This window comes from Protomyctophum parallelum (assembly GCF_964188405.1).
Source record: "Protomyctophum parallelum genome assembly, chromosome: 22".
In the NCBI taxonomy this organism is placed as follows: domain Eukaryota; kingdom Metazoa; phylum Chordata; class Actinopteri; order Myctophiformes; family Myctophidae; genus Protomyctophum; species Protomyctophum parallelum.
Window position 1 is genome coordinate 2,036,753 of NC_139714.1, and position 20,093 is coordinate 2,056,845.

At 42.2% G+C, this 20,093-nt stretch overlaps 1 protein-coding gene across 2 annotated transcripts in view; it reads right to left on the reverse strand.

Annotated features, from left to right (window-relative positions):
- tspan11 (tetraspanin 11) overlaps nt 1-19,386 on the reverse strand; it is a 42,093-nt gene extending 22,707 nt beyond the window's left edge. For both annotated transcript variants that reach the window (XM_083757923.1, XM_083757922.1), the window contains exons 1-3: nt 19,290-19,386; nt 11,595-11,716; nt 6,559-6,750 (exon numbers count right to left, since the gene is read on the reverse strand). In XM_083757923.1, coding sequence (XP_083614049.1) covers nt 6,559-6,750; nt 11,595-11,681 — 279 coding nt within the window. In that variant the 5' untranslated portion in view covers nt 11,682-11,716; nt 19,290-19,386. The remainder of the gene's footprint in view (nt 1-6,558; nt 6,751-11,594; nt 11,717-19,289) is intronic.
- Nucleotides 19,387-20,093: the final 707 nt, after the last annotated feature.

The window sequence follows — 20,093 nt, forward strand, 5'->3', positions numbered from 1 at the left end:
AATAATACAAATCACACCCCTGTGAAGTGAGCGGTGCAACTCTGTTCTCTACTTCTACTGCAATAATAAAAATCGGACTGAGGCAGAAAGTCATGTAAACCTTTTATTTGCAGTTTGGTCTGTCTGGGGGGGGGAATCAACGTGGCCACTCTATCAGTGGTTGACGACAAGACGTACTTTCAAAAAAAAAAAAAAAAAAAAAATAATAATTTTTTTTTTTTTTACATTTTTTTTTTTTTTACACAAAAAAATCGCCCTCTTTACATTTTTTTTTTTTTACACAAAAAATCGCCCTCTCTTTTTTATAATGGGAGAATTGGCACTCAGAGCCTAAACTGAAGGAGATAAAGTGCTTCTCTGAGCAATACAATGCCCACTATATATCAGTGGGTCGCTTACTGCAATAATCGTACAAAATGCACAAGATAAAGTTCAGTCAAAATAGACATAAAAAACACAATAGCCTATAAAGTTCAGTCAAAATAGACATAAAAACACAATAGCCTATAAAGTTCAGTCAAAATAGACATAAAAAACACAATATAAAGTTCAGTCAAAATAAACATAAAAAACACAATATAAAGTTCAGTCAAAATAAATGTAAAAAACACGACAAAATTAGACCTTGTAGTTCTTTTTCGAGTGGTACTTGTGGAAACAAGTACCTGGATGCAGGGGCACCTCACATTTCTTGCACATGAAGCGCGTCTCATGCCGTTCACCAGCAATGCTGCAAACCCGACAGCGCCTTTGAGGCGTCGGTTTGCGGGCGTTAGGGATTGGGGGGATTCTAGTTGGCTCATGGTCTGCAAACTGTACATCTAGCCTGCTGTTAGGGTCTTGGCGTGGTGGCCTACGGGCTCCCCCCACTGCACCCACCCTCGCTGACCTGTGGGCTCCCCCCCTCGCTGACCTTAGGGCTCTAGGGGCTCTCTCCCCCCCCACTGCACCCGGCTGCTCTCCAGGGGCTTCCTCCCCCCCCACTGCACCCGGCTGCTCTCCCAGCGGCTCTCCCAGCGGCTCTCCCACCTGCTCCCCCCCCTCTGCACCCGGCTGAACATCCCTCAAGTTGCCCCATGCCTTCACTATGCTTATCAGGAAGGATAACAGAGTCCTTCTTCTGGTGGACCTCCTATTGGCGACCTTGTAGAGGACAAATGCATTATACAAGGCAATGCTAAACATATACATTACAAATTTCTTTGTCCACTTGTAAGTCCTGCGGGTAAATGGATAATAGGAGATCATCTGGTCTAACCGGTCAACCCCATTCATGTACTTGTTGTACGCGGCAATGGCTGCAGGCTTTATCAGGTCTCTTCTGACCGCCCTCCCCTTTTCCCTCTCCTGGACTGTGACCATGTCGTTGGGATGTAGCGTACTCACAACCTTCACAATCTTTTTGTCCCTCCATGCAACAATCATTACATTATTGTTATGGCGCATGACTAGCTCTCCAGGTGCCAGCTGGCCGATGGTGACATCTCGAATGGCAGGAGGTTCTCCCCGGTGCTTTCTCAGAGTCCCACACACATGCGTTCCCAACCCTCTAAGATGGTCACACATTTTGACACTATTGTAATAGTTGTCCATGTACAATCGATAACCCTTATCTTTCAAGTCACCCATGAGATATTCGACTGTCGGAATCAAAGGAGACTTTTGCCCTACATAGGGCTTAACGTTATAGCAATAACCGGTCTTGCTGTCACAAAGTATGTATGACTTCAGGCCATATTTTATAGGCTTCAGAGGGTTGTAAACTCTGAAGGCTAACCTCCCCCTCCAGAGCATCATTCCTTCATCTATAGAGATGTTCTCTGAAGGCGTGAAGAGGTCCTTGAACTTGGCCAACAAGTAGTCCAGCACTGGCCTCACCTTATAGAGCCTGTCCGCTGAGTTCCCTGCCCCATTGTCTGAGAAGTGGAGGAACCTTAGTAGGATCTGGAACCGATCACGGGACATGGTCTTGTTGAAGAAGGGCGTAGAAAGGACCTCCTCAGTGCTCCAGTACAGCTCCAGGCGGGGCAACACCATGACACCGGTGAGGAAATAGAGGGCCAGGAAGTTCTTGAGCTCCCTCAAGGTGACCTCTCTCCACCGCCCCACTCTCGAGTGGATGAACTCTGGATCGACCTACAAAAAAAATAATTAGTATAGATAGATAAAAATCTGAAGAAAAAAATCTGAAAAGAAAAAAAAAAAATCTGAAAAGAAAAAAAAAAATCTGAAAAGAAAAAAAAAAATCTGAAAAAAAAAAAAAAAAATCTGAAAAAAAAAAATCATCTAAATTTCATAATTTTACCTTAGCTATACACGTCTTAGCATACAGGTTGGTCTGCACCACGATGTCGGCCAGCATCTCATCAGTGAGGTACAGCTGGAAGAACTCCAGCGGCTCACTGTCGGCCGTCAGCGGTCCGTAATGGGCACCCGGGGAGCCGGTGAAGGGGATGTGGTGGGGTTTCCAGCCAACATCCGACCATTCCGCTGCTGCCTCAGCTGGACGGTCACCATCTACATTATAAATACATATATACAAAATTACAATAAAATACATTTTTATTTGTGTGGTACTGTATACATTTGCTGCTATGCTCACACTTTTTTTACTCTGTAAACCTGTGATGTGACAATAAATCTGATTCTCAAAATAAGTCTCACCCAGCTCGCTGGCAACAGGCTCTGCAGAACTGGTTGAGGGCCGTTCATCATCCAGCAGCAGCAGCATGTCTGAAATGTAGATCAACATTTAGGTCCAAGCACATGTAGTTAGCCTTCATTTACTGTACTGTCATAAAGTAAAAGTACTGTCATAGTAAATTTACATTTATAATCAAATGTGGTGCATAGTAAACTAGGATCACATGCAAAACTCACCCAAACCAGCAGCCGCATCATCAACAGGTGATGGCCGGTCAATGTCATCAGCAGCAGGCTGTGACAGCTGCTCATCAGAATCAGATATGGCTGAAATAAAAATCACAGTAAAATATCAAAATATGTACATACATATCAATTCTATTGAAGAGACTTACAATAAGCACAGATATCAAATGCAGATATTGTTAGCCTGCATATAATGTCAGTACAATAGTACATGTGTTTGCATTGTGAAATTGAATTTACATTGTACTGGATGTAGTGCGTAGTAAACTAGGATCACATTCTAAACTCACCCCATCCATGTGAAACTGCAGCAGCACTGGTTGAAGGCTGGTGGTGGTCATCATCAGACAGGGCTGAAATTATAGTCACAGTAATATTATCAAAATGTGTACATGAAATCTATTGTATCTTATCAACATGTCAGGACATGTCAGGATGTAGAAGACATTTTTAGAATCTGATCTCAGGTCAAAATGAAAACTGTCAGGCCTGAGGCCTGCTGAGGCCTGAGGCATGTGATCCTAGTTTACTATGCACCTCATTTGATTATAAATGTAAATTTACTATGACAGTACTTTTACTTTATGACAGTACAGTAAATGAAGGCTAACTACATTTGCTTGGACCTAAATGCCTGCATTTATCTACATTTCAGACATGCTGCTGCTGCTGGATGATGTATTTATAATGTAGATGGTGACATGTCAGGACATGTCAGATCCTGACGTCAGGATCTGACATGTCCTGACATGTCACCATCTACATTATAAATACATCATCCAGCAGCAGCAGCATGTCTGAAATGTAGATAAATGCAGGCATTTAGGTCCAAGCAAATGTAGTTAGCCTTCATTTACTGTACTGTCATAAAGTAAAAGTACTGTCATAGTAAATTTACATTTATAATCAAATGAGGTGCATAGTAAACTAGGATCACATGCCTCAGGCCTCAGCAGGCCTCAGGCCTGACAGTTTTCATTTTGACCTGAGATCAGATTCTAAAAATGTCTTCTACATCCTGACATGTTCTGATCTCAGGTCAAAATGAAAACTGTCAGGCCTGAGGCCTCAGCAGGCCTCAGCTGTTCCACGCATGCATATCATATAGTACATATATAGTGCTATAATCGAAGTGTTTGAAAATGTAGAACATTTTGTTCTCATACCTCCATGGGGTGCCTGGGCAGACCCATCCATGTCCTCCTCGTCTGAAACCCATCCTTCAGACGAGTGGTCTGACCTGTCTGACGAGTGGTCTGACCAGCCTGAAAACATAATCAATATTACAATGTATTCATAATATATATAATTGATTCATCTTCTAGACTACACATGTTCTTTCATCATTATGGGACATGATGCAGCTACAGTATAACGCACGCCAACAATACATTAGATATTTTCGTCTTATATAAATAAGACGAAAATATCTAATGTATTGTTGTTGGCGTGTGTTATACTGTAGCTGCATCATGTCCCATAATGTTACTGTGTACGTCCATGCCACGTTAGCTTACTGTGGTACTACTAAACTAAATACTGAATCGCGTTTTGTTACTGTACTTTATAATCTACTGGGAGAGGAGACCCTGTTGCATCTGAATCAATTATCCCATTCTGACCTGAGATCAGATTCTAAAAATGTCTTCTACATCCTGACAGTTTTCTGAAAAAGCTATGTTTCTATGTCAGTCGTTCTTCTTTTCAAAAATAGCAGACCTACAATCTCGTATCGCGCCACTCGGTGGCGCGATATGAGCTTGTAGAGATCTGCTATTTTTCAATAGCTAAAGCATAACATGATGCTGACACCAAAATGGGTGCCCGGTCAGAATGGGTTATTCTGACCGGGCACCCATTTTGGTGTCAGCATCATGTTATGCTTTAGCTATTGAAAAATAGCAGATCTCTACAAGCTCATATCGCGCCACCGAGTGGCGCGATACGAGATTGTAGGTCTGCTATTTTTGAAAAGAAGAACGACTGACATAGAAACATAGCTTTTTCAGAAAACTGTCAGGATGTAGAAGACATTTTTAGAATCTGATCTCAGGTCAGAATGGGATAATTGATTCAGATGCAACAGGGTCTCCTCTCCCAGTAGATTATAAAGTACAGTAACAAAACGCGATTCAGTATTTAGTTTAGTAGTACCACAGTAAGCTAACGTGGCATGGACGTACACAGTAACATTATGGGACATGATGCAGCTACAGTATAACACACGCCAACAACAATACATTAGATATTTTCGTCTTATATAATTGATTCAGATGCAACAGCGTCTCGTCTCCTCTCCCAGTAGATTATAAAGTACAGTAACAAAACGCGATTCAGTATTTAGTTTAGTAGTACCACAGTAAGCTAACGTGGCATGACGTACACAGTAACATTATGGGACATGATGACAGTATAACGCACGCCAATACATTAGATATTTTCGTCTTATAAATAATTGATTCAGATGCAACAGGGTCTCCTCTCCCAGTAGATTATAAAGTACAGTAACAAAACGCGATTCAGTATTTAGCTTAGTAGTACCACAGTAAACTAACGTGGCATGACGTACACAGTAACATTGCAAAATGGAGGTTCTTACCGCCTTCCTCGGCATAATCGTCAAGGTCCTGTCTCGTCGGATTCCATTCCTCCGCGTCAACGGCGCCATCGGGCTCCTCGTCCTCCTGATCGCTTTCTCCGGGGGAGAGAGGGACTGGAGGCGGTGGGCAGGCCGCAGCAGCAACCGCTGCAGCGACGCGCGAAGAACGGCGCGGTGGAGGAGGCAAAGCCTCTGTACTGGTCCCAGCACACACCGGTGGCCCGTCCGGGCTGAGCCCAACCTGGGCAGATGTTTCCTCCTCAGGCTCCTCTGGTTCAGAGTCGGTCTCGTTCTCGATCTTACAGCCCAGGAGCCAGGCGGCAAGCGATCCCTGACCAGGGAGGGGGGCGGGAGGGCGACGACGGGGCATGTCGCAAAATGGCGACTAACGACACTGGGAAAAGGGATCGGGAGACGACGAGACAAACAGTACACTACTCTAGACAAAACAAACAAAAAACACTGAACACTGAACACTGATCTAAACTAAATCCGACGGCTAACACTACAAACTAAATCTAACTGAAAAAAAACTATCTAACGTGGGGCCTATACTATGGGGACGTACTACGGGACGTATACTAACTAAAAGACTAAACTATAAAACTATACCTATACAACTAAATAATCTAATACTATAAACTAATACCAACACTACTAAAGGACTACTAAATTACTACTACGACTAAAACGGACGACTATACTATACGATACAACTGACTGAAACTGACTGACTGACTGACTGAAACTGCAAGCAAACTGAATACTGATATCAACGTGTCTCCACAAACTCCTTCTCCCACAAGTGAACCAGGGAATCTGGGCCCTTTTTATAGGTTTCGTTCAGATGACGCAACCGGACCTCTGTGGAGGCGATCGGTGTTACATTATGTGTTGTCCGGGCGTCAGAGAAGTTGATGTACAGTATACAGTAAAAACACCAATAAAACGCCTTAAAGCGTCACGCGCAGACGGCGCTCGAGATTAATAAAACGCTTTAGAGCGTTTTGCGCAATCGATGAGTTAAGTATGAACTTGGTTACTTTCCCACGACTGTGCGCGGTTCTCACCGTGGACAGGCAGCTCCTCTGCTCGCGGATGACGGCGCAGCAGCCCAGGAAGCCGGTCACCACGACCAGGCTGCCCGCCACAATGAGGATGTAGGCGGAGACGGCGAAGGTGCTGGAGGCCAGCAGGCTCAGGTAGTCACTCTTCTCCACCAGGGTCCACACGCCCACGCCCAGTACTGCGGCCCCGCCCACCTGAGAGAGAGAGAGATTACACAACGTGTAATAAGAAAATACAAATCAAATAAAATCTAGGGGGACCTGGGACTCAGGATTCCTTGAGGGGGTTCCGAATAGACCCCTACAGGTCTGTAACTCTAAGAGCGTACAAATGGACCCTTACAGGTCTGTAACTCTGAGAGCGTACAAATGGACCCTTACAGGTCTGTAACTCTGAGAGCGTACAAATGGACCTTTACAGGTCTGTAACTCTGAGAGCGTACAAATGAACCCTTACAGGTTTGTAACTCTGAGAGCGTGCAAATGGACCCTTACAGGTTTGTAACTCTGAGAGCGTGCAAATGGACCCTTACAGGTTTGTAACTCTGAGAGCGTGCAAATGGACCCTTACAGGTTTGTAACTCTGAGAGCGTGCAAATGGACCCTTACAGGTTTGTAACTCTGAGAGCGTACAAATGGACCTTTACAGGTCTGTAACTCTGAGAGCGTACAAATGAACCCCAGGGCGCCTTTGGTTAAATTTGCACACTCTCAGCGTGATGGGGTCCATGGAATTAAAAGGTTCGAGATCCACTGATCTAGGAATAAATCAATTCAAATTTAAAACAGTGCAACATCAACCGAAGCATTCAAAATATAAATAATTGATTACTAAAACTAAATGAAAATGTGCTGTCAAAATGAACAGTGAGGCAGGGGTTAAGAGGGAGATGTTCCAAAGAAGGAATACAATGGAGAAAAAAGAAAGGAAGCAGAAGTTTGAAAGGAATGCGAAAGAAAAGGATGGGCGACACAAAAGGAAAAGGAATGAAGTTATATGACATGAAGCAGCAGTGGACAACAGAAGCATGACACTTTAACCGCACCATAATAAACCCTATTTTATGTACACCGCACAACAATGTTACACGCAATGAACTAGAATATTTTTTTCACAGCTATGAATGAAATTTGCCAGGGCTTTGTAATTTGGATGAATACTTAAGTAGAGTACAAATTTGACTGAGCAACTTTCACTTATAGAAAGTGAGCAATATTTGACCAGTCGTGTATACTTTGTAAACAAGGTTGAGTACCTTGTCCACCACTGTTTATGTGACAAGCTGGGCCTTTAAAATGATAAAGCAGAAAGCCAGAAACATAGGATACAGTGAGTCAATGGAGCGAGTCTCAGTCACTGTTGACAAAAGGAACCTCAAACAAAAGGCTGTAAGGGAGAACCGGAGGGCAGGAGGTGACGAATAGAGGGGGAACTCCGTGACACTGGATAGAAATGAGAAAGAAAAGAGAGATCCCAGCAAGCCAGACACAGTGGGAGGAGGACAGGAATGAAGGGGAGAAACTGAGGTGGAAGGATAGAGAGAGATTGGGAAACAGTCAAACAGTGGGGTGAATAGAGAGAAAGTACGGAAAACAACTTTCAACCTGGTGTCCCTATTTTGGGGAATATAAAAATAATCAAATTTCTCTTTTTCTTTTTGTAAATCGCAAAAACAGTCAGGTTACAGGCTCACAACACATCACATGCACAGGCTTATGACTTTCATTTCACTACATATCAAAGACAAATATTGTACTTTTGATTTCACAACATAGTATCGACGGACCTGTATTTCTAAAATCAAATGTGTGAGCTTTGTTGATCCACTAGTGCTATTTTCAGCACAAGACACTGTCGTACCACGCAGCCTATAAAATAGGGCTAGGGCGGTTAAGATTCCAAACCAAACAAACTTGAGGAGATGAGACATCAGGAGTTAATGATCATCGTGTCCTGTCCCAACACACCCACCCACACACACATGTTGTTTCCCTCAGCGTTCATGTAGGAAATGCCACAGTCAGAGACGCTCCCTTCATCTTCCCTTCCCTTCAGAAGCATTGACTCCCACTTTTTAACAACAGCAGCAGCACACGGGAGAAGGTCCAGCACCTTTGGGAATGAACCCATTGAGACCTGCTACAAATGCATTCTAAATCCTGGCATGCATGCATGCATATCCTCATTGTTGTGATTCAGACCTCCAGTTCTATGCAACTGGGGGGGGGGGGGGGGGGGGGGGGGATTTCTTATTATATCCACACAACAACTCTAAGGTATATATATTTTTTTTTAAGATATTTTTTTTGCGGCTTACGCCTTTTATTGATTTTTGAAGGGACAGACAGTAGGCTGACAGGAAACGGGAGAGAGATGGGGGGATGACATGCAGTAAAGGCCGTGTCGGGTCCGGGAGTCGAACCCGCGGCACACTGCGACTGGATTACCAGTCCGGTGCCCAGACCGTTACGCTACGGACTGGGCCCTCTAAGGTATATTATTGACAGTAAAATGTTGAAAATGAGTGGTATCCCAAAGTCACTATTCATTGATTCACTGGGATACCAGAAAACATTTGAAAAAAAAGGTTTCTCACTGTTCTCGGGTTGAATATTGATATGCGATTAATCAAGATTAATTAATTACAAAGCTTCTAATGAATTAGATTAAATTTGTAATCGAGTCCCAGCTCTAAAATACACACACACACACACACACTACGTTTAGGAAAATGATTATCAGTCATAACCAATTACATAAACAAACCAGGTCCATAAACAAAACAAGAGGATGAGGGGGAAGTGACTCTTTAAGTGTCCTCTCTTAGGTCGTCTTCACACCAGAAAGCTTTACTGCGATTAAAACGAATGTCGAAAAGTGCTTCCAATCGCACTTGATTTTGATTCGGTGCAGGTGGAAATGCAATCGCATCAAATAAAGGAAATGAAGCAGACAATGTGGCGAATGAATGAGGAGTGAAGTTGGAGACGGAGAAGGGATATTTTACGCAGCGAGACCGAAGCCCTCATCGAAATATGCTCAGATGAGCACATTAACCAATTGCTTAAGGAAACACGTAAAAACACCGCAGTGTACAGAGTATTCTGTCTGTCTGTGCGTATACATGGAGGGCTGTCACTGTGTGGGGGGATCCAAATGCTGGAGACTTTGTTCATCTTGTTTAAATATAAATACTGCAAAATTAAACACAGGCTTAAGCATGATCTATAAACTGTATAGCTAAAATGGCATATGCATAGTAGCATACTAATTTTATATGATGATCGGATTACAGATTGTAAACTAATTAAGGTCTCTCTCTCTCTCTCTCTCTCTCATGTTACAGCACCAGGGAACTGTGTTTTGAAAGGCGCTTTATAAATAAAGTTGACTTTATAAAGCCACTTCACATTTGAACTCTGGAAAATGTCCAGGGAATCAGGGTGGGACAATGTCCAGTCTCCAGTGTTGGCCTTTCAAAATTGAAGTGCTTGATATCCACTCTTATGCGCCGGGCCTAACTTTCATCAAAACCAGCCGTCCTCTGAGCGAACTGACAAATAAGTGCATAGGGAGTAAGGACTGTCAGAAATCATTATCTTGTTAACGTTCCTACGGCAGGAAAGTGGCCAATACAAATTGTTGAATTACTGGTTGTTTTTTTTAGTGGTACAGCCACTCCATTGCGTAGCTATGTGTCCCTGTGTCTGTCCGTGCACGAAAAGCTGAAACACCTCGCTAATACCACTGGATGGCACTGTTGAGCCGACACACACACAAACACACACACGGTTGTGAAAACCGACCAATTGCTATTTCATGCTCAGACAGACAGACAGCCCCAACCAGGGACCCAGGGACACACATAGCTGTCTATAGTGGTTGCACCACTCAAAAATAGCAAATAGTCTATGATTCCCATTGAACTCCGTGCATTACTCCCCTTCCATCACCAAAACAAAGCTGCCCTTGGCTTTATGTGCTTCTAGAACCCTTTCCTAGAGCCAATGGACCCACAAGGGTACATTTGTTTCCATTTGTTCACTCTTAAAGTTAAACATCACAAAGGCTTTAGGGCTGACCGTCCACGCCGTGATTTGCAAGTGGTCACATCGGATTTGTGATTTTGCGAATTCAGATATTAGTTACTGTGGTAACGACTTAACAACATAGTCGTTGCTTGTGGCAAATAGTCGAACTACAAGGTCAGTGTGTCGTGTTGTGAGTTTATTGATCCAATATTTACAGCAAGAATACAACAAAGTATAAATCACGCTTCAGAGTGTTGAGACTGAGACAGATCTTTAGGAAGTTTCTAAGTGGTTTATTTAACTGTTCAGACATGAGAATAAAAACTATATGATTCCAATCTTAATCAGCCAAAAACTGGCAGATGTCAGTCTGACAACAGGGGGTTTTGTTAATAGGCAAGGCAAAGCACATTTCAACAACAAGGCAATTCAATGTGCTTTATACAAAACAAGCAAAGGAAACACAATTATGAAATGACATTAGGATGCAATAAAACCGACCTTGAGTCCGACCGACTCAAGGCCGGGCACTGCTCTCCCTGTGGTGGTGTGGAACATGTGTGTCGAATTTGAATCGGTGGGGTTCTCGAGTTACGTAGATTACTGACGTACGTACACACGTACACACAGAGACATGATGGTGCATTTATAGATAGACAAGAGTGGCAACTGATCTGCAGTTAGATGCCACTGGGAGTTTGTTCCACATACTGTATGAAAATTAAATGCTGCTTAATGCCCACACATTTAGTTTTAGGGACAGAAAGCAGACCTTTCCCAGATGACCCGAGAGATCTGGATGTTTCGTAATATCCCACAAGATCAGATTATGAAATTTGGCCCCAGTGCCACAGGGAGCCAGTGTAAGGATTTAAGCGCTGGAGTGATATTTGCCACCATCTTGGCATTAGCAAGGACTCGAGCAGCAGAGTTCTGAATCAACTGCAGTCGCCTGATGGATTGGTTTCTTAGGGAGATATTAAACGTTTTTAGAAGTTGTAACTCACCCAGAAGAGGAAGTTGAAGACAAACAGCAGGTACTTGAGACAAACCGTCAGCCAGTCCTCTTGGTCATCTTTGTACATGGCCGACATCTTCCCCTTCGCCAGTTCGACTGGGCCTGTGACGACTGCAACACAGAGAAAACAGACCGACTGAGTGGTTTCTGGACAGTTCCATGCATTTTGATTGACAGACTGTGTGGATCTGATAACCAGCAGCTGGGAACAGTAGGTTTTCAGTATTTATATATATATATATATATATACACACACACACACACTGAAGTTAGACCTACAGTTGGTTATAGTGCACTTTTTATATACATTATATTATATATTATAGCCTATGTCAACAAATCGATTAACCATTTTAGCATTTAATTTATACTTGGTCACACAACAGTGTCATGCAAAAATAGTGATGTATGCATTTCTTATTTTTTTATTTATTTTCTACTTTCCGCATATGACCATTATTTTGTTCAATAACTTGATTAGTTTTATTAAATCTGTATTATGTAACTTTCATCTTCTACCCCGGATTTGAACCCGGTTTCCTGCGCAAGTGCAGAATTTTTTACCATTGAGCTATTAGAGCCGGCCTGCTTGCTCAGGGGACAAATTGAATCTTGACCATCAGGTCCAAATTCGTGCCAGATCCTGTGTCTAGGTGAGACATGACCTTTGACATGATCTAAATGGCTGTAGTTGAGTGGGTCTGGAAATTGTCAACGTTTCGACTTTGACCCCGTTTAACCCCTAACAGCTCTCCCCACTGAGCACTTATCTGAGCAAGTCATCTGCTGGGTGAATGCTGAAAAGCATTCTGGGAGACAAAAACAAAACCGTGCAAATAAAATCTTAATTAGCCTTTTGGTTAAATTCGAAACGGAGAGCCAATCTTTATTTAATTCTTTACCTGACTAAATGAAATGAAAAACATGTCACCTCTTAGACAGATTCTGAGTGACACACTGGCTGAACTCAACCAACAATCCGACAACACTGGGTTATGGTTTGCCTTCCGGTGCCAGACAAAGCCACACTGATTACCCTCGGAAATTGTGAAAAATAAAAGCCGTAGGAGGACACAAATAGTATGAAAGGACCGTCATGAAATATGTTCCATCACTGTCATCACTCTGGTGGGCAAAAAACAGACAATAGACAACAAATTGTATATTCAGAAACCCATTAAGGACTGTGGACTGCGATTCTACAAATGCCTTCTAAATAAATAGTTCTCACAGTTTCAAGATTTTTCTAAAATGTTCAAAAATAGCAGATGTACAAGATTGCAGCACGGCACAAAATCTAAAATGACACAGATACTTCCCCGCCCTATAGTACATCGCAATTAACCGAATGTTACAGTATGTCAAACTGATATTTAAACTAGAAAAAGTGCCCTTCTGGGCACAGGTCTCCACCAGGATTCTTCCTCAGCCTAGTGGGAATATGCGTGCACAGTTTCATCGCAATCAGACGCTGCGTTGAGGAGTTGTGGCGATTTGTACAAAGCGGGCTACTCCTGAAAACTGTAGGAGCCAATCGTGGCCAATCAGGATGGAATATGAGAAATCAAACAAACCTTGTCTTGATCACATGACTATGGAGATCATGTGTACCGATTTGCGTGAAATTTGGATAAAATCTGAAGGAGTAATAATAGAAAATGTGTTTTACATATGTCGGCCTCCTGGTGGCGCTATAAAGAGCAGATGTGAAAAATTCCAGGCAAAGGTTTTTCCTTGGCCTCTAGGGAGTTGGCATACAAAGTTATCCACAGATCCGTGCAGTTAGAGGTAAAAAACACTTTTCGGCCAGTTATAGCGCCACCTTGAGGCTGAGTTGAAATTGTTCATGTGGCATTTCGTCCTAGGCCTAGTGGGAATATGCGTGCACAATTTCACGGAAATCACGCGATGTGTTCATGATTTGCAGCATTTTGTTTGAAACTGAGCACTCCTGTGAATTTTGGAAGCCAATCTTAACCAATCAGGATGTAGTCTGAGAAATCTGAAAGACCGGTTTGGTTACCAATTTGCGTGATGTTTGGACAAAATCTGTAGGTGTACTGTGCAAAAACTTGTTTTGCACAAAGCGGCCTCCTGGTGGCGCTATAACAGGCCGTTCTGGAAAGTTTGGGGCAGAGGTTCATCGTTGGCATCCAGGGAGTGTGTGTGCAAAATTTGGCATGGACCGGATTAACGGTGCCGGAGATTAGCTGCTCACGGACACACGGACGGACACACGGACGGACGGACACACGGACGGACACACGGACGGACGGAGTGCAAAACATACTCTCCCCTCATGCCTTCGGCCTGGTGGAGACAATTATTAGACATCTTGTGGGCATAGTTGACCTTTTGGTCTGAGGGTGGCACAAGAGGAAAGACCATGGGGTCACCAAATGCAGTAGGCTCATGATCTTTGAACGAAGGAGCATGAATCATGTGCACAGTGCACCGCAAATTCCACCAGTGACTCCAGCAGCTTGGAGCAGAATGTTTTCATATTCTACAAATTGTTTCAAGACACATTGAAGTTAAAGGACAACTTTAGTTTTTTTCAACCAAGGTTCATGTTATAGCTTGTTATTAGAGAAACTAAAAGGTGAGTGTTATTTTTTTTTCATTTGCTGCTTTCTTTTGTTTTAGGGATTTTAGCTCTTTTTGACAGGGGGCGGGGGCATTCGAGCATGGGGCTAAATATGTATTTTTTCACAAAATGTTATGGCGATTTTATTTTATTTTATTTACTATAGTCCTACTAGACCCCAAGAAATTACATCTGGCCACAAAAGATCACAAGATCTATTGAATGTGACAAACTGACATATTGAGCCTACAGTATACACACACAGTATAAGCCTTCCCCCAGTAGGCCTCCTTTACATTCAGTAGATCCTGTGATATTTTGTGGCCAGATGTAATTTCCTGGGGTTTATTAGGACTATAGTAAATAATAAAATAATAAATCACCATCAAATGTTGTGGAAAAATACATATTTAGCCCCATGCTCGAATGCCCCCGCCCCCCAAAAAGAGCTAAAATCCCTAAAACAAAAGAAAGCAGCAAATGAAAAACAATTAACACTCATCTTTTACTTTCTCTAATAACAACCTAAAACTTGAACCTTGGTTGAAAAAAACTAAAGTTGTCCTTTAAGCTACAGTTGGTTATGGTGTTGCAACAATCGATTATTTTCATTGCAAAAGGTTGTTTTTTTGTGTCCATATTGAGGGACACCCACAGCACAATAGGGACTCAGGAGTGACCATGATCTGGTACCACCCAAATTTAGAACAAACATGGGAAAGGTAAAATTATATTGCTCTGCCACCAAAATGTGGAATGCCCTGACACCATCCAGAAAGGATGTGTAACACCGGTTTCTTTCAAAATTGGCCCTGAAAAACATCAGGACACCGAAAGGGGAGCCAACTGTAATTTCACCATCTCTTTTTGTAGTGTTTGTATTTGTTAATTAATTTCATGTATCATTGTGTTAATTTGTATATTGAATACATGTAAACACGTTTTTCTTTTTTTCTTCTTTGTATCCTTTTAGCCTTAATGTCTGACTATGCTGTTTACATTCCAATCCTTTTACTAATAAAACTAAGTTAGGCCTATTTTATCAATCAATCAATGTGCTTAAACGTTGCCATACCTAAAATAAATATACAATACTGAATAGGCAATGGCTTCTTATATTACTTAATCTGGTCATTTAAATAATAACAGGTAATGCCACAGCACAAACATGCATTAGTATTCTAGTCACTGTAAAATGCGATGTCAGTGTAGTTTACCCAAGCTATCAAGGCCTATTTATATCCCCATCAAAATACAATTATGGCAATTGTCATTTTTCTCCCACACAGATGCTTGTTGTGCATGTGTCAACCAAAACACATGGGCTGAATACAGATTGGGTTGCAAATCTCAGGAGAGATTGGTGAGAAATATGATACATGTGCTCAAGACATTTACAGAACACTCCATCAGGATCACATTTCTATTGTAGCTCTTTGCCAAAGGCACCAAGTACATTTACTCAAGTACTGTACAGTACTTCATTGACATTTTGCAGCATTTTGCTGCCACTAAATCTCAGAAGCACAATCTCAGAAAGAAAACGTTACAGTAGATAGTTATTACAAAACATACTTTACCCCCTTCAGCTATACATTTTGGGCAATCTACAAACTCACGGGTACAAGCTTTAGTTTAGAGACTATATACTATTGGTCTGACTGTCATTAGACTGACAATCTACCTCAAACCCTAACCTAACCCTAACCTACCTCAAACCCTAACCTAACCCTAACCCTAACATCCTACCTCAAAGGGCTAACCTAACCCTAACCCTAACAACCTACCTCAAACCCTAACCTATTAAACCCTAACCGCAAGCACGGGAGCTGTGCATGTTCGACCGCATGTCTGACCGTTGTTTCCACATGTCATTCCATAGGTGTGTCTAATCTGCGTGTGCATCCCCAAACTCACAGATGTGACACACACACATTGCGAGTTTGTAGATCTTTTTCAAAAGATGTTTACATTTGAAAACGTATGAAATGCGACATTCTACAGAGTACTCTTAAGTACTTTTTACTTAAACTCAAGTTCATTTTTAATTTACTTGTAGCTAAGTGTTTCTCCATTGCATATTGAAAATGCGAGAACATTTTCCACCACTGTAGTTAAAGGACTCCCTAGAAACCCTTTACAGTGTTGCTATCTTTATTTGCTTTCCCATACCACTAAAAGCATTTGGCTTCTTCTTACTACTAGCTTTTCAGGGACACAATAGTCACGTTCATATCTACTAACCGTGATAGTAATATTTCATAATAGAGTGGAAACATATTAAAGTTTTATATTCCCATGGCAATCATTGCTATAGACATGCAGTAGTGTTTGTTCAGTGAGGGGTGGGGGGTCTGACCCACCCTGTCTCCAGCTCTTTAGCAAACAGAAAATACATGTGTAGGTCAGGATACAGTCAGGAGAGAGAGAACTCATAACAGGATACAGCATAGTGACCACATCTAGGTGACATCAACAAGTGAAATCGGAAGTGTCGAAACAGAGGAATGAGCACTGTGGACAACATTTAAAACACGCTGATAAATACATCTGTGTGGGGTTCTCTCTCCTGATTGAAATGTGTAACCCAACAAATGTATTTTCTGTTTACTAAAAGGAGCTGGAGAAACGGAGAGCTTTATCAGCGCCTTTAATAGAAAACACAATTTTCTCTATACCCAATATTGTAAATGCAAGTGAAGAGCAATTAAGAACCATAAGCATACATTTACGTATGTGTCCATCATGACATGTCGATCAACTGACAGAGAGGAAACAATCTAACATTAAACAATACAGTTTTATGAAACAACAGAGTTTCATGAAACATTAACGGTCCGTGTTGTGCATGGTAGGGTCTGTGTTTTGCTTGCTGGGGAAAAAAACAAACATTGCCTAGATCTAATAGCAGCACAACATCCTGCAGAAGCTGATCAACCTTCATTACATAAGCCAGAGGCAATTTAATGTCTGTAGGGATTGGGGAAGACAGTTTAGCTGCTCAATGATGTATTCAAAATGAAAGTTTGATGTGTGTAGACACTGGACATCAGTGTGGACTTCTAGCCTACTCTAACTCATGTGCGTATATTAATAATCACATCCGTGTGAACTTCTGTGGAGGGGCACTCTTATCATCGTGCATCATTCATCATCACCAACTTCTTACTGACAGTTGAGAGTTGAAAGCCTCCTATATACACACAACATATCCATGTTTGTGTAGGACAAAGTTTGCGCCCCTCAATCAATAATAATACCAACATGAACAGACCTTCTCCATTGAATGTTTACAGGGGAGGGGGGGGGGGGCTGCAAGGATACAAGAAGAGTGGGCACTGCAGTGCATGGTCACCATGAAGAGTGGGCACCTCAATGTAAAATGTGCTTGTTTGTCCTAAATTAAAGAATAATAATAAAAATACAAATAAATTGTAAAGTACATGATGTGATAACATACACTTTACATAATCATACTTAATGTTCCCTTCCAACTTCATGTTTATGCCCCTGAATGACTAGCCCCTCTCGGAACCCTCCGTAAAGCTTTTCTGAAATTTGGATGTCACTTTACGTAGGGTCCCTGTGCGTTACTGTGTTTTCGTATTGAAATGATAGAACGCAGACATCAATATCGTCGTTAACGTCGTGTCTGCGCCGTTTGACGGCTTCTTTTCTTTTGAGTTATTCTGAATGTGTCAACTATAAGTACCTATACAAGTACCTTATGTATACATAAATACATATTTGTTTGACCGATTTGGTCGCTTTGATTCTTCTTGTTTATTTACCGTTTATTGTACCGCCTCCCGATGTGCGGTTGGCTTGTGCATGGCTACGTTCCTGCCTCTGATCTGCTCTGTCATAGCTATAGCCACTAGCTAGCCAGATAGGCGGTACAATGAGGTGTCAATAAACAAGGAAGGAAGAGAAGAATCAAACAAAGATTAAAACTACTTAACGGCTTCCGCGCCACAGGAGATATTCGCAGCGGTATTTATAGGTAGGCCTACTTATAGTTCACAAATTCAGAAGCCCTCAAACTAACAAAAGCCGTCAGAGCGCAGAAGGACGTATCCGAAGGTATTTACGTTTATTTATGTGTGCGTACCCGGTGGCAGAGTGGAGGTGGAATAGGACCCCATGGTCTGGGTCTCAAAAATGTCAGAAACTTCAGTATCATTGGGTTCTGCTTGTAGGGCTACCGAATGACAAAAGCCTGTCCCAGGCTTTTGTAGCAAAAAGTAGACATATTGTCAAATGTTCAATCATGTATGTAGGCCTATAGGCCTACTTTACATCACTTATTAAGGCATTTTCCCAATTTGTATAGGCTATACCGTATACTATATTCTATTCTTGTTACTGTGTGCAAAGTACAAACGGGACAGACTGTCTGCAGTCCGTAGGCCATTATTTACATTCAATATGCAACCGCATAAATGCCTCATAAATAACGTTGCCGCAAAAACAGATCTTCAAGCTCTGGAGGTTAGGACCAGACCAACACCCCTCGAGTCCTCGACAAGCCAAGCGACACACACCCTCATCATATGCGACCAAATGTCAGACAGTCAACAACGCCACTGCATGGTGTCAGTTGTGGTGTCCTCTGCTCTGATCCCGTCCATTGATTTATGCTGGTATAACGGTCTGTCTGTCTGAGAGACAGTTAATACAGAGAGACAATCTCTGCTAAATGTCGTTGCCAGAGCGAGGTACACACACTACGATGCGCAACTTTAAGTATCCAGTTCAGCTCAGGCTTCATGATTCAAGCTTGCGCTGCTGCATATGCGGTTCTAATCTATTCTGACTTTGGCTGCATGCAGTCACATTCTGCCTGTAAATATATTTACAATGAACGTAGCCTAAAATGTGAATAATTTCCCTCCGTTTATGTTTATGAAAAGATAAACACGGGAGGTGACGTATATAAGCGCCAATTACATTCTACAATTAATCACTCCAGAGTCCACCTGCGTTTTTTGTGCAACGACAAAGTTTGGTGCATTAGCAGCGTACCGTTCAGTCTGTCCCTACAAACATTTCACGGACTATAGCTACAGTATTAGCCTACATCACACACTCACTCACCTGCACAGCTGGGTAGGAAGGAAGGAGAAACGTGTAGTGTCGTATAGTTGTCTGTAGTGAAGCGGACGGCGATCCACACCAGACAGAGCAGCGTGTTACTGGTGTTACTGGAGGAGGAAGGAAGGGTCAACGTGGGGTTGAGTAATGAAAAGGACCCGCCCCCACCCACTGGATGCCATTCATATTCACATCACAACCCTGGTTACAATGTAACCACGTTACGCGCACACACACACACACACACACACACACACACACACACACACACACACACACACACACACACACACACACACAAATGTGCATGCTGCCTGTTAGGTATTGTTGCAGCAAAATGCCTTTATTCCAGTAGTTAAATAAGAAAAAGCTGTAGGCTTAATACTATCTTATGTTTGGTGATGTTTATCAAAAGGCATGCACACACTGACAGTGTCACAGGTCAATGGAGATAGGATTTAGGCAGCCACATGGACCTTGTACACAACAAAATGCCTAATATTTAGAGTCTTCAACGTTTTTAAGCCTATGCATGGACCCCTTAGCTGAGAGAAAGATGAAGCAGGCACCCCTAGGCTACTACCTACATATTGCAGATTGAACTTTCATATAGCTTCATAGACATAGTCATTGTGTAGTATTGTGTCGATTCATGTTAATGTGTATTTTCAGACAGTTCACCACTTAAACCCTCAATACTATCATTTACTACTTGGTCTTCTTTTTCTCCCCATATACCAAACCTCTCATATACTGTAGCTGATCTTGTGCTGCGAGGCGTGTGCGTGTCGATCGGCTATTTTAGGC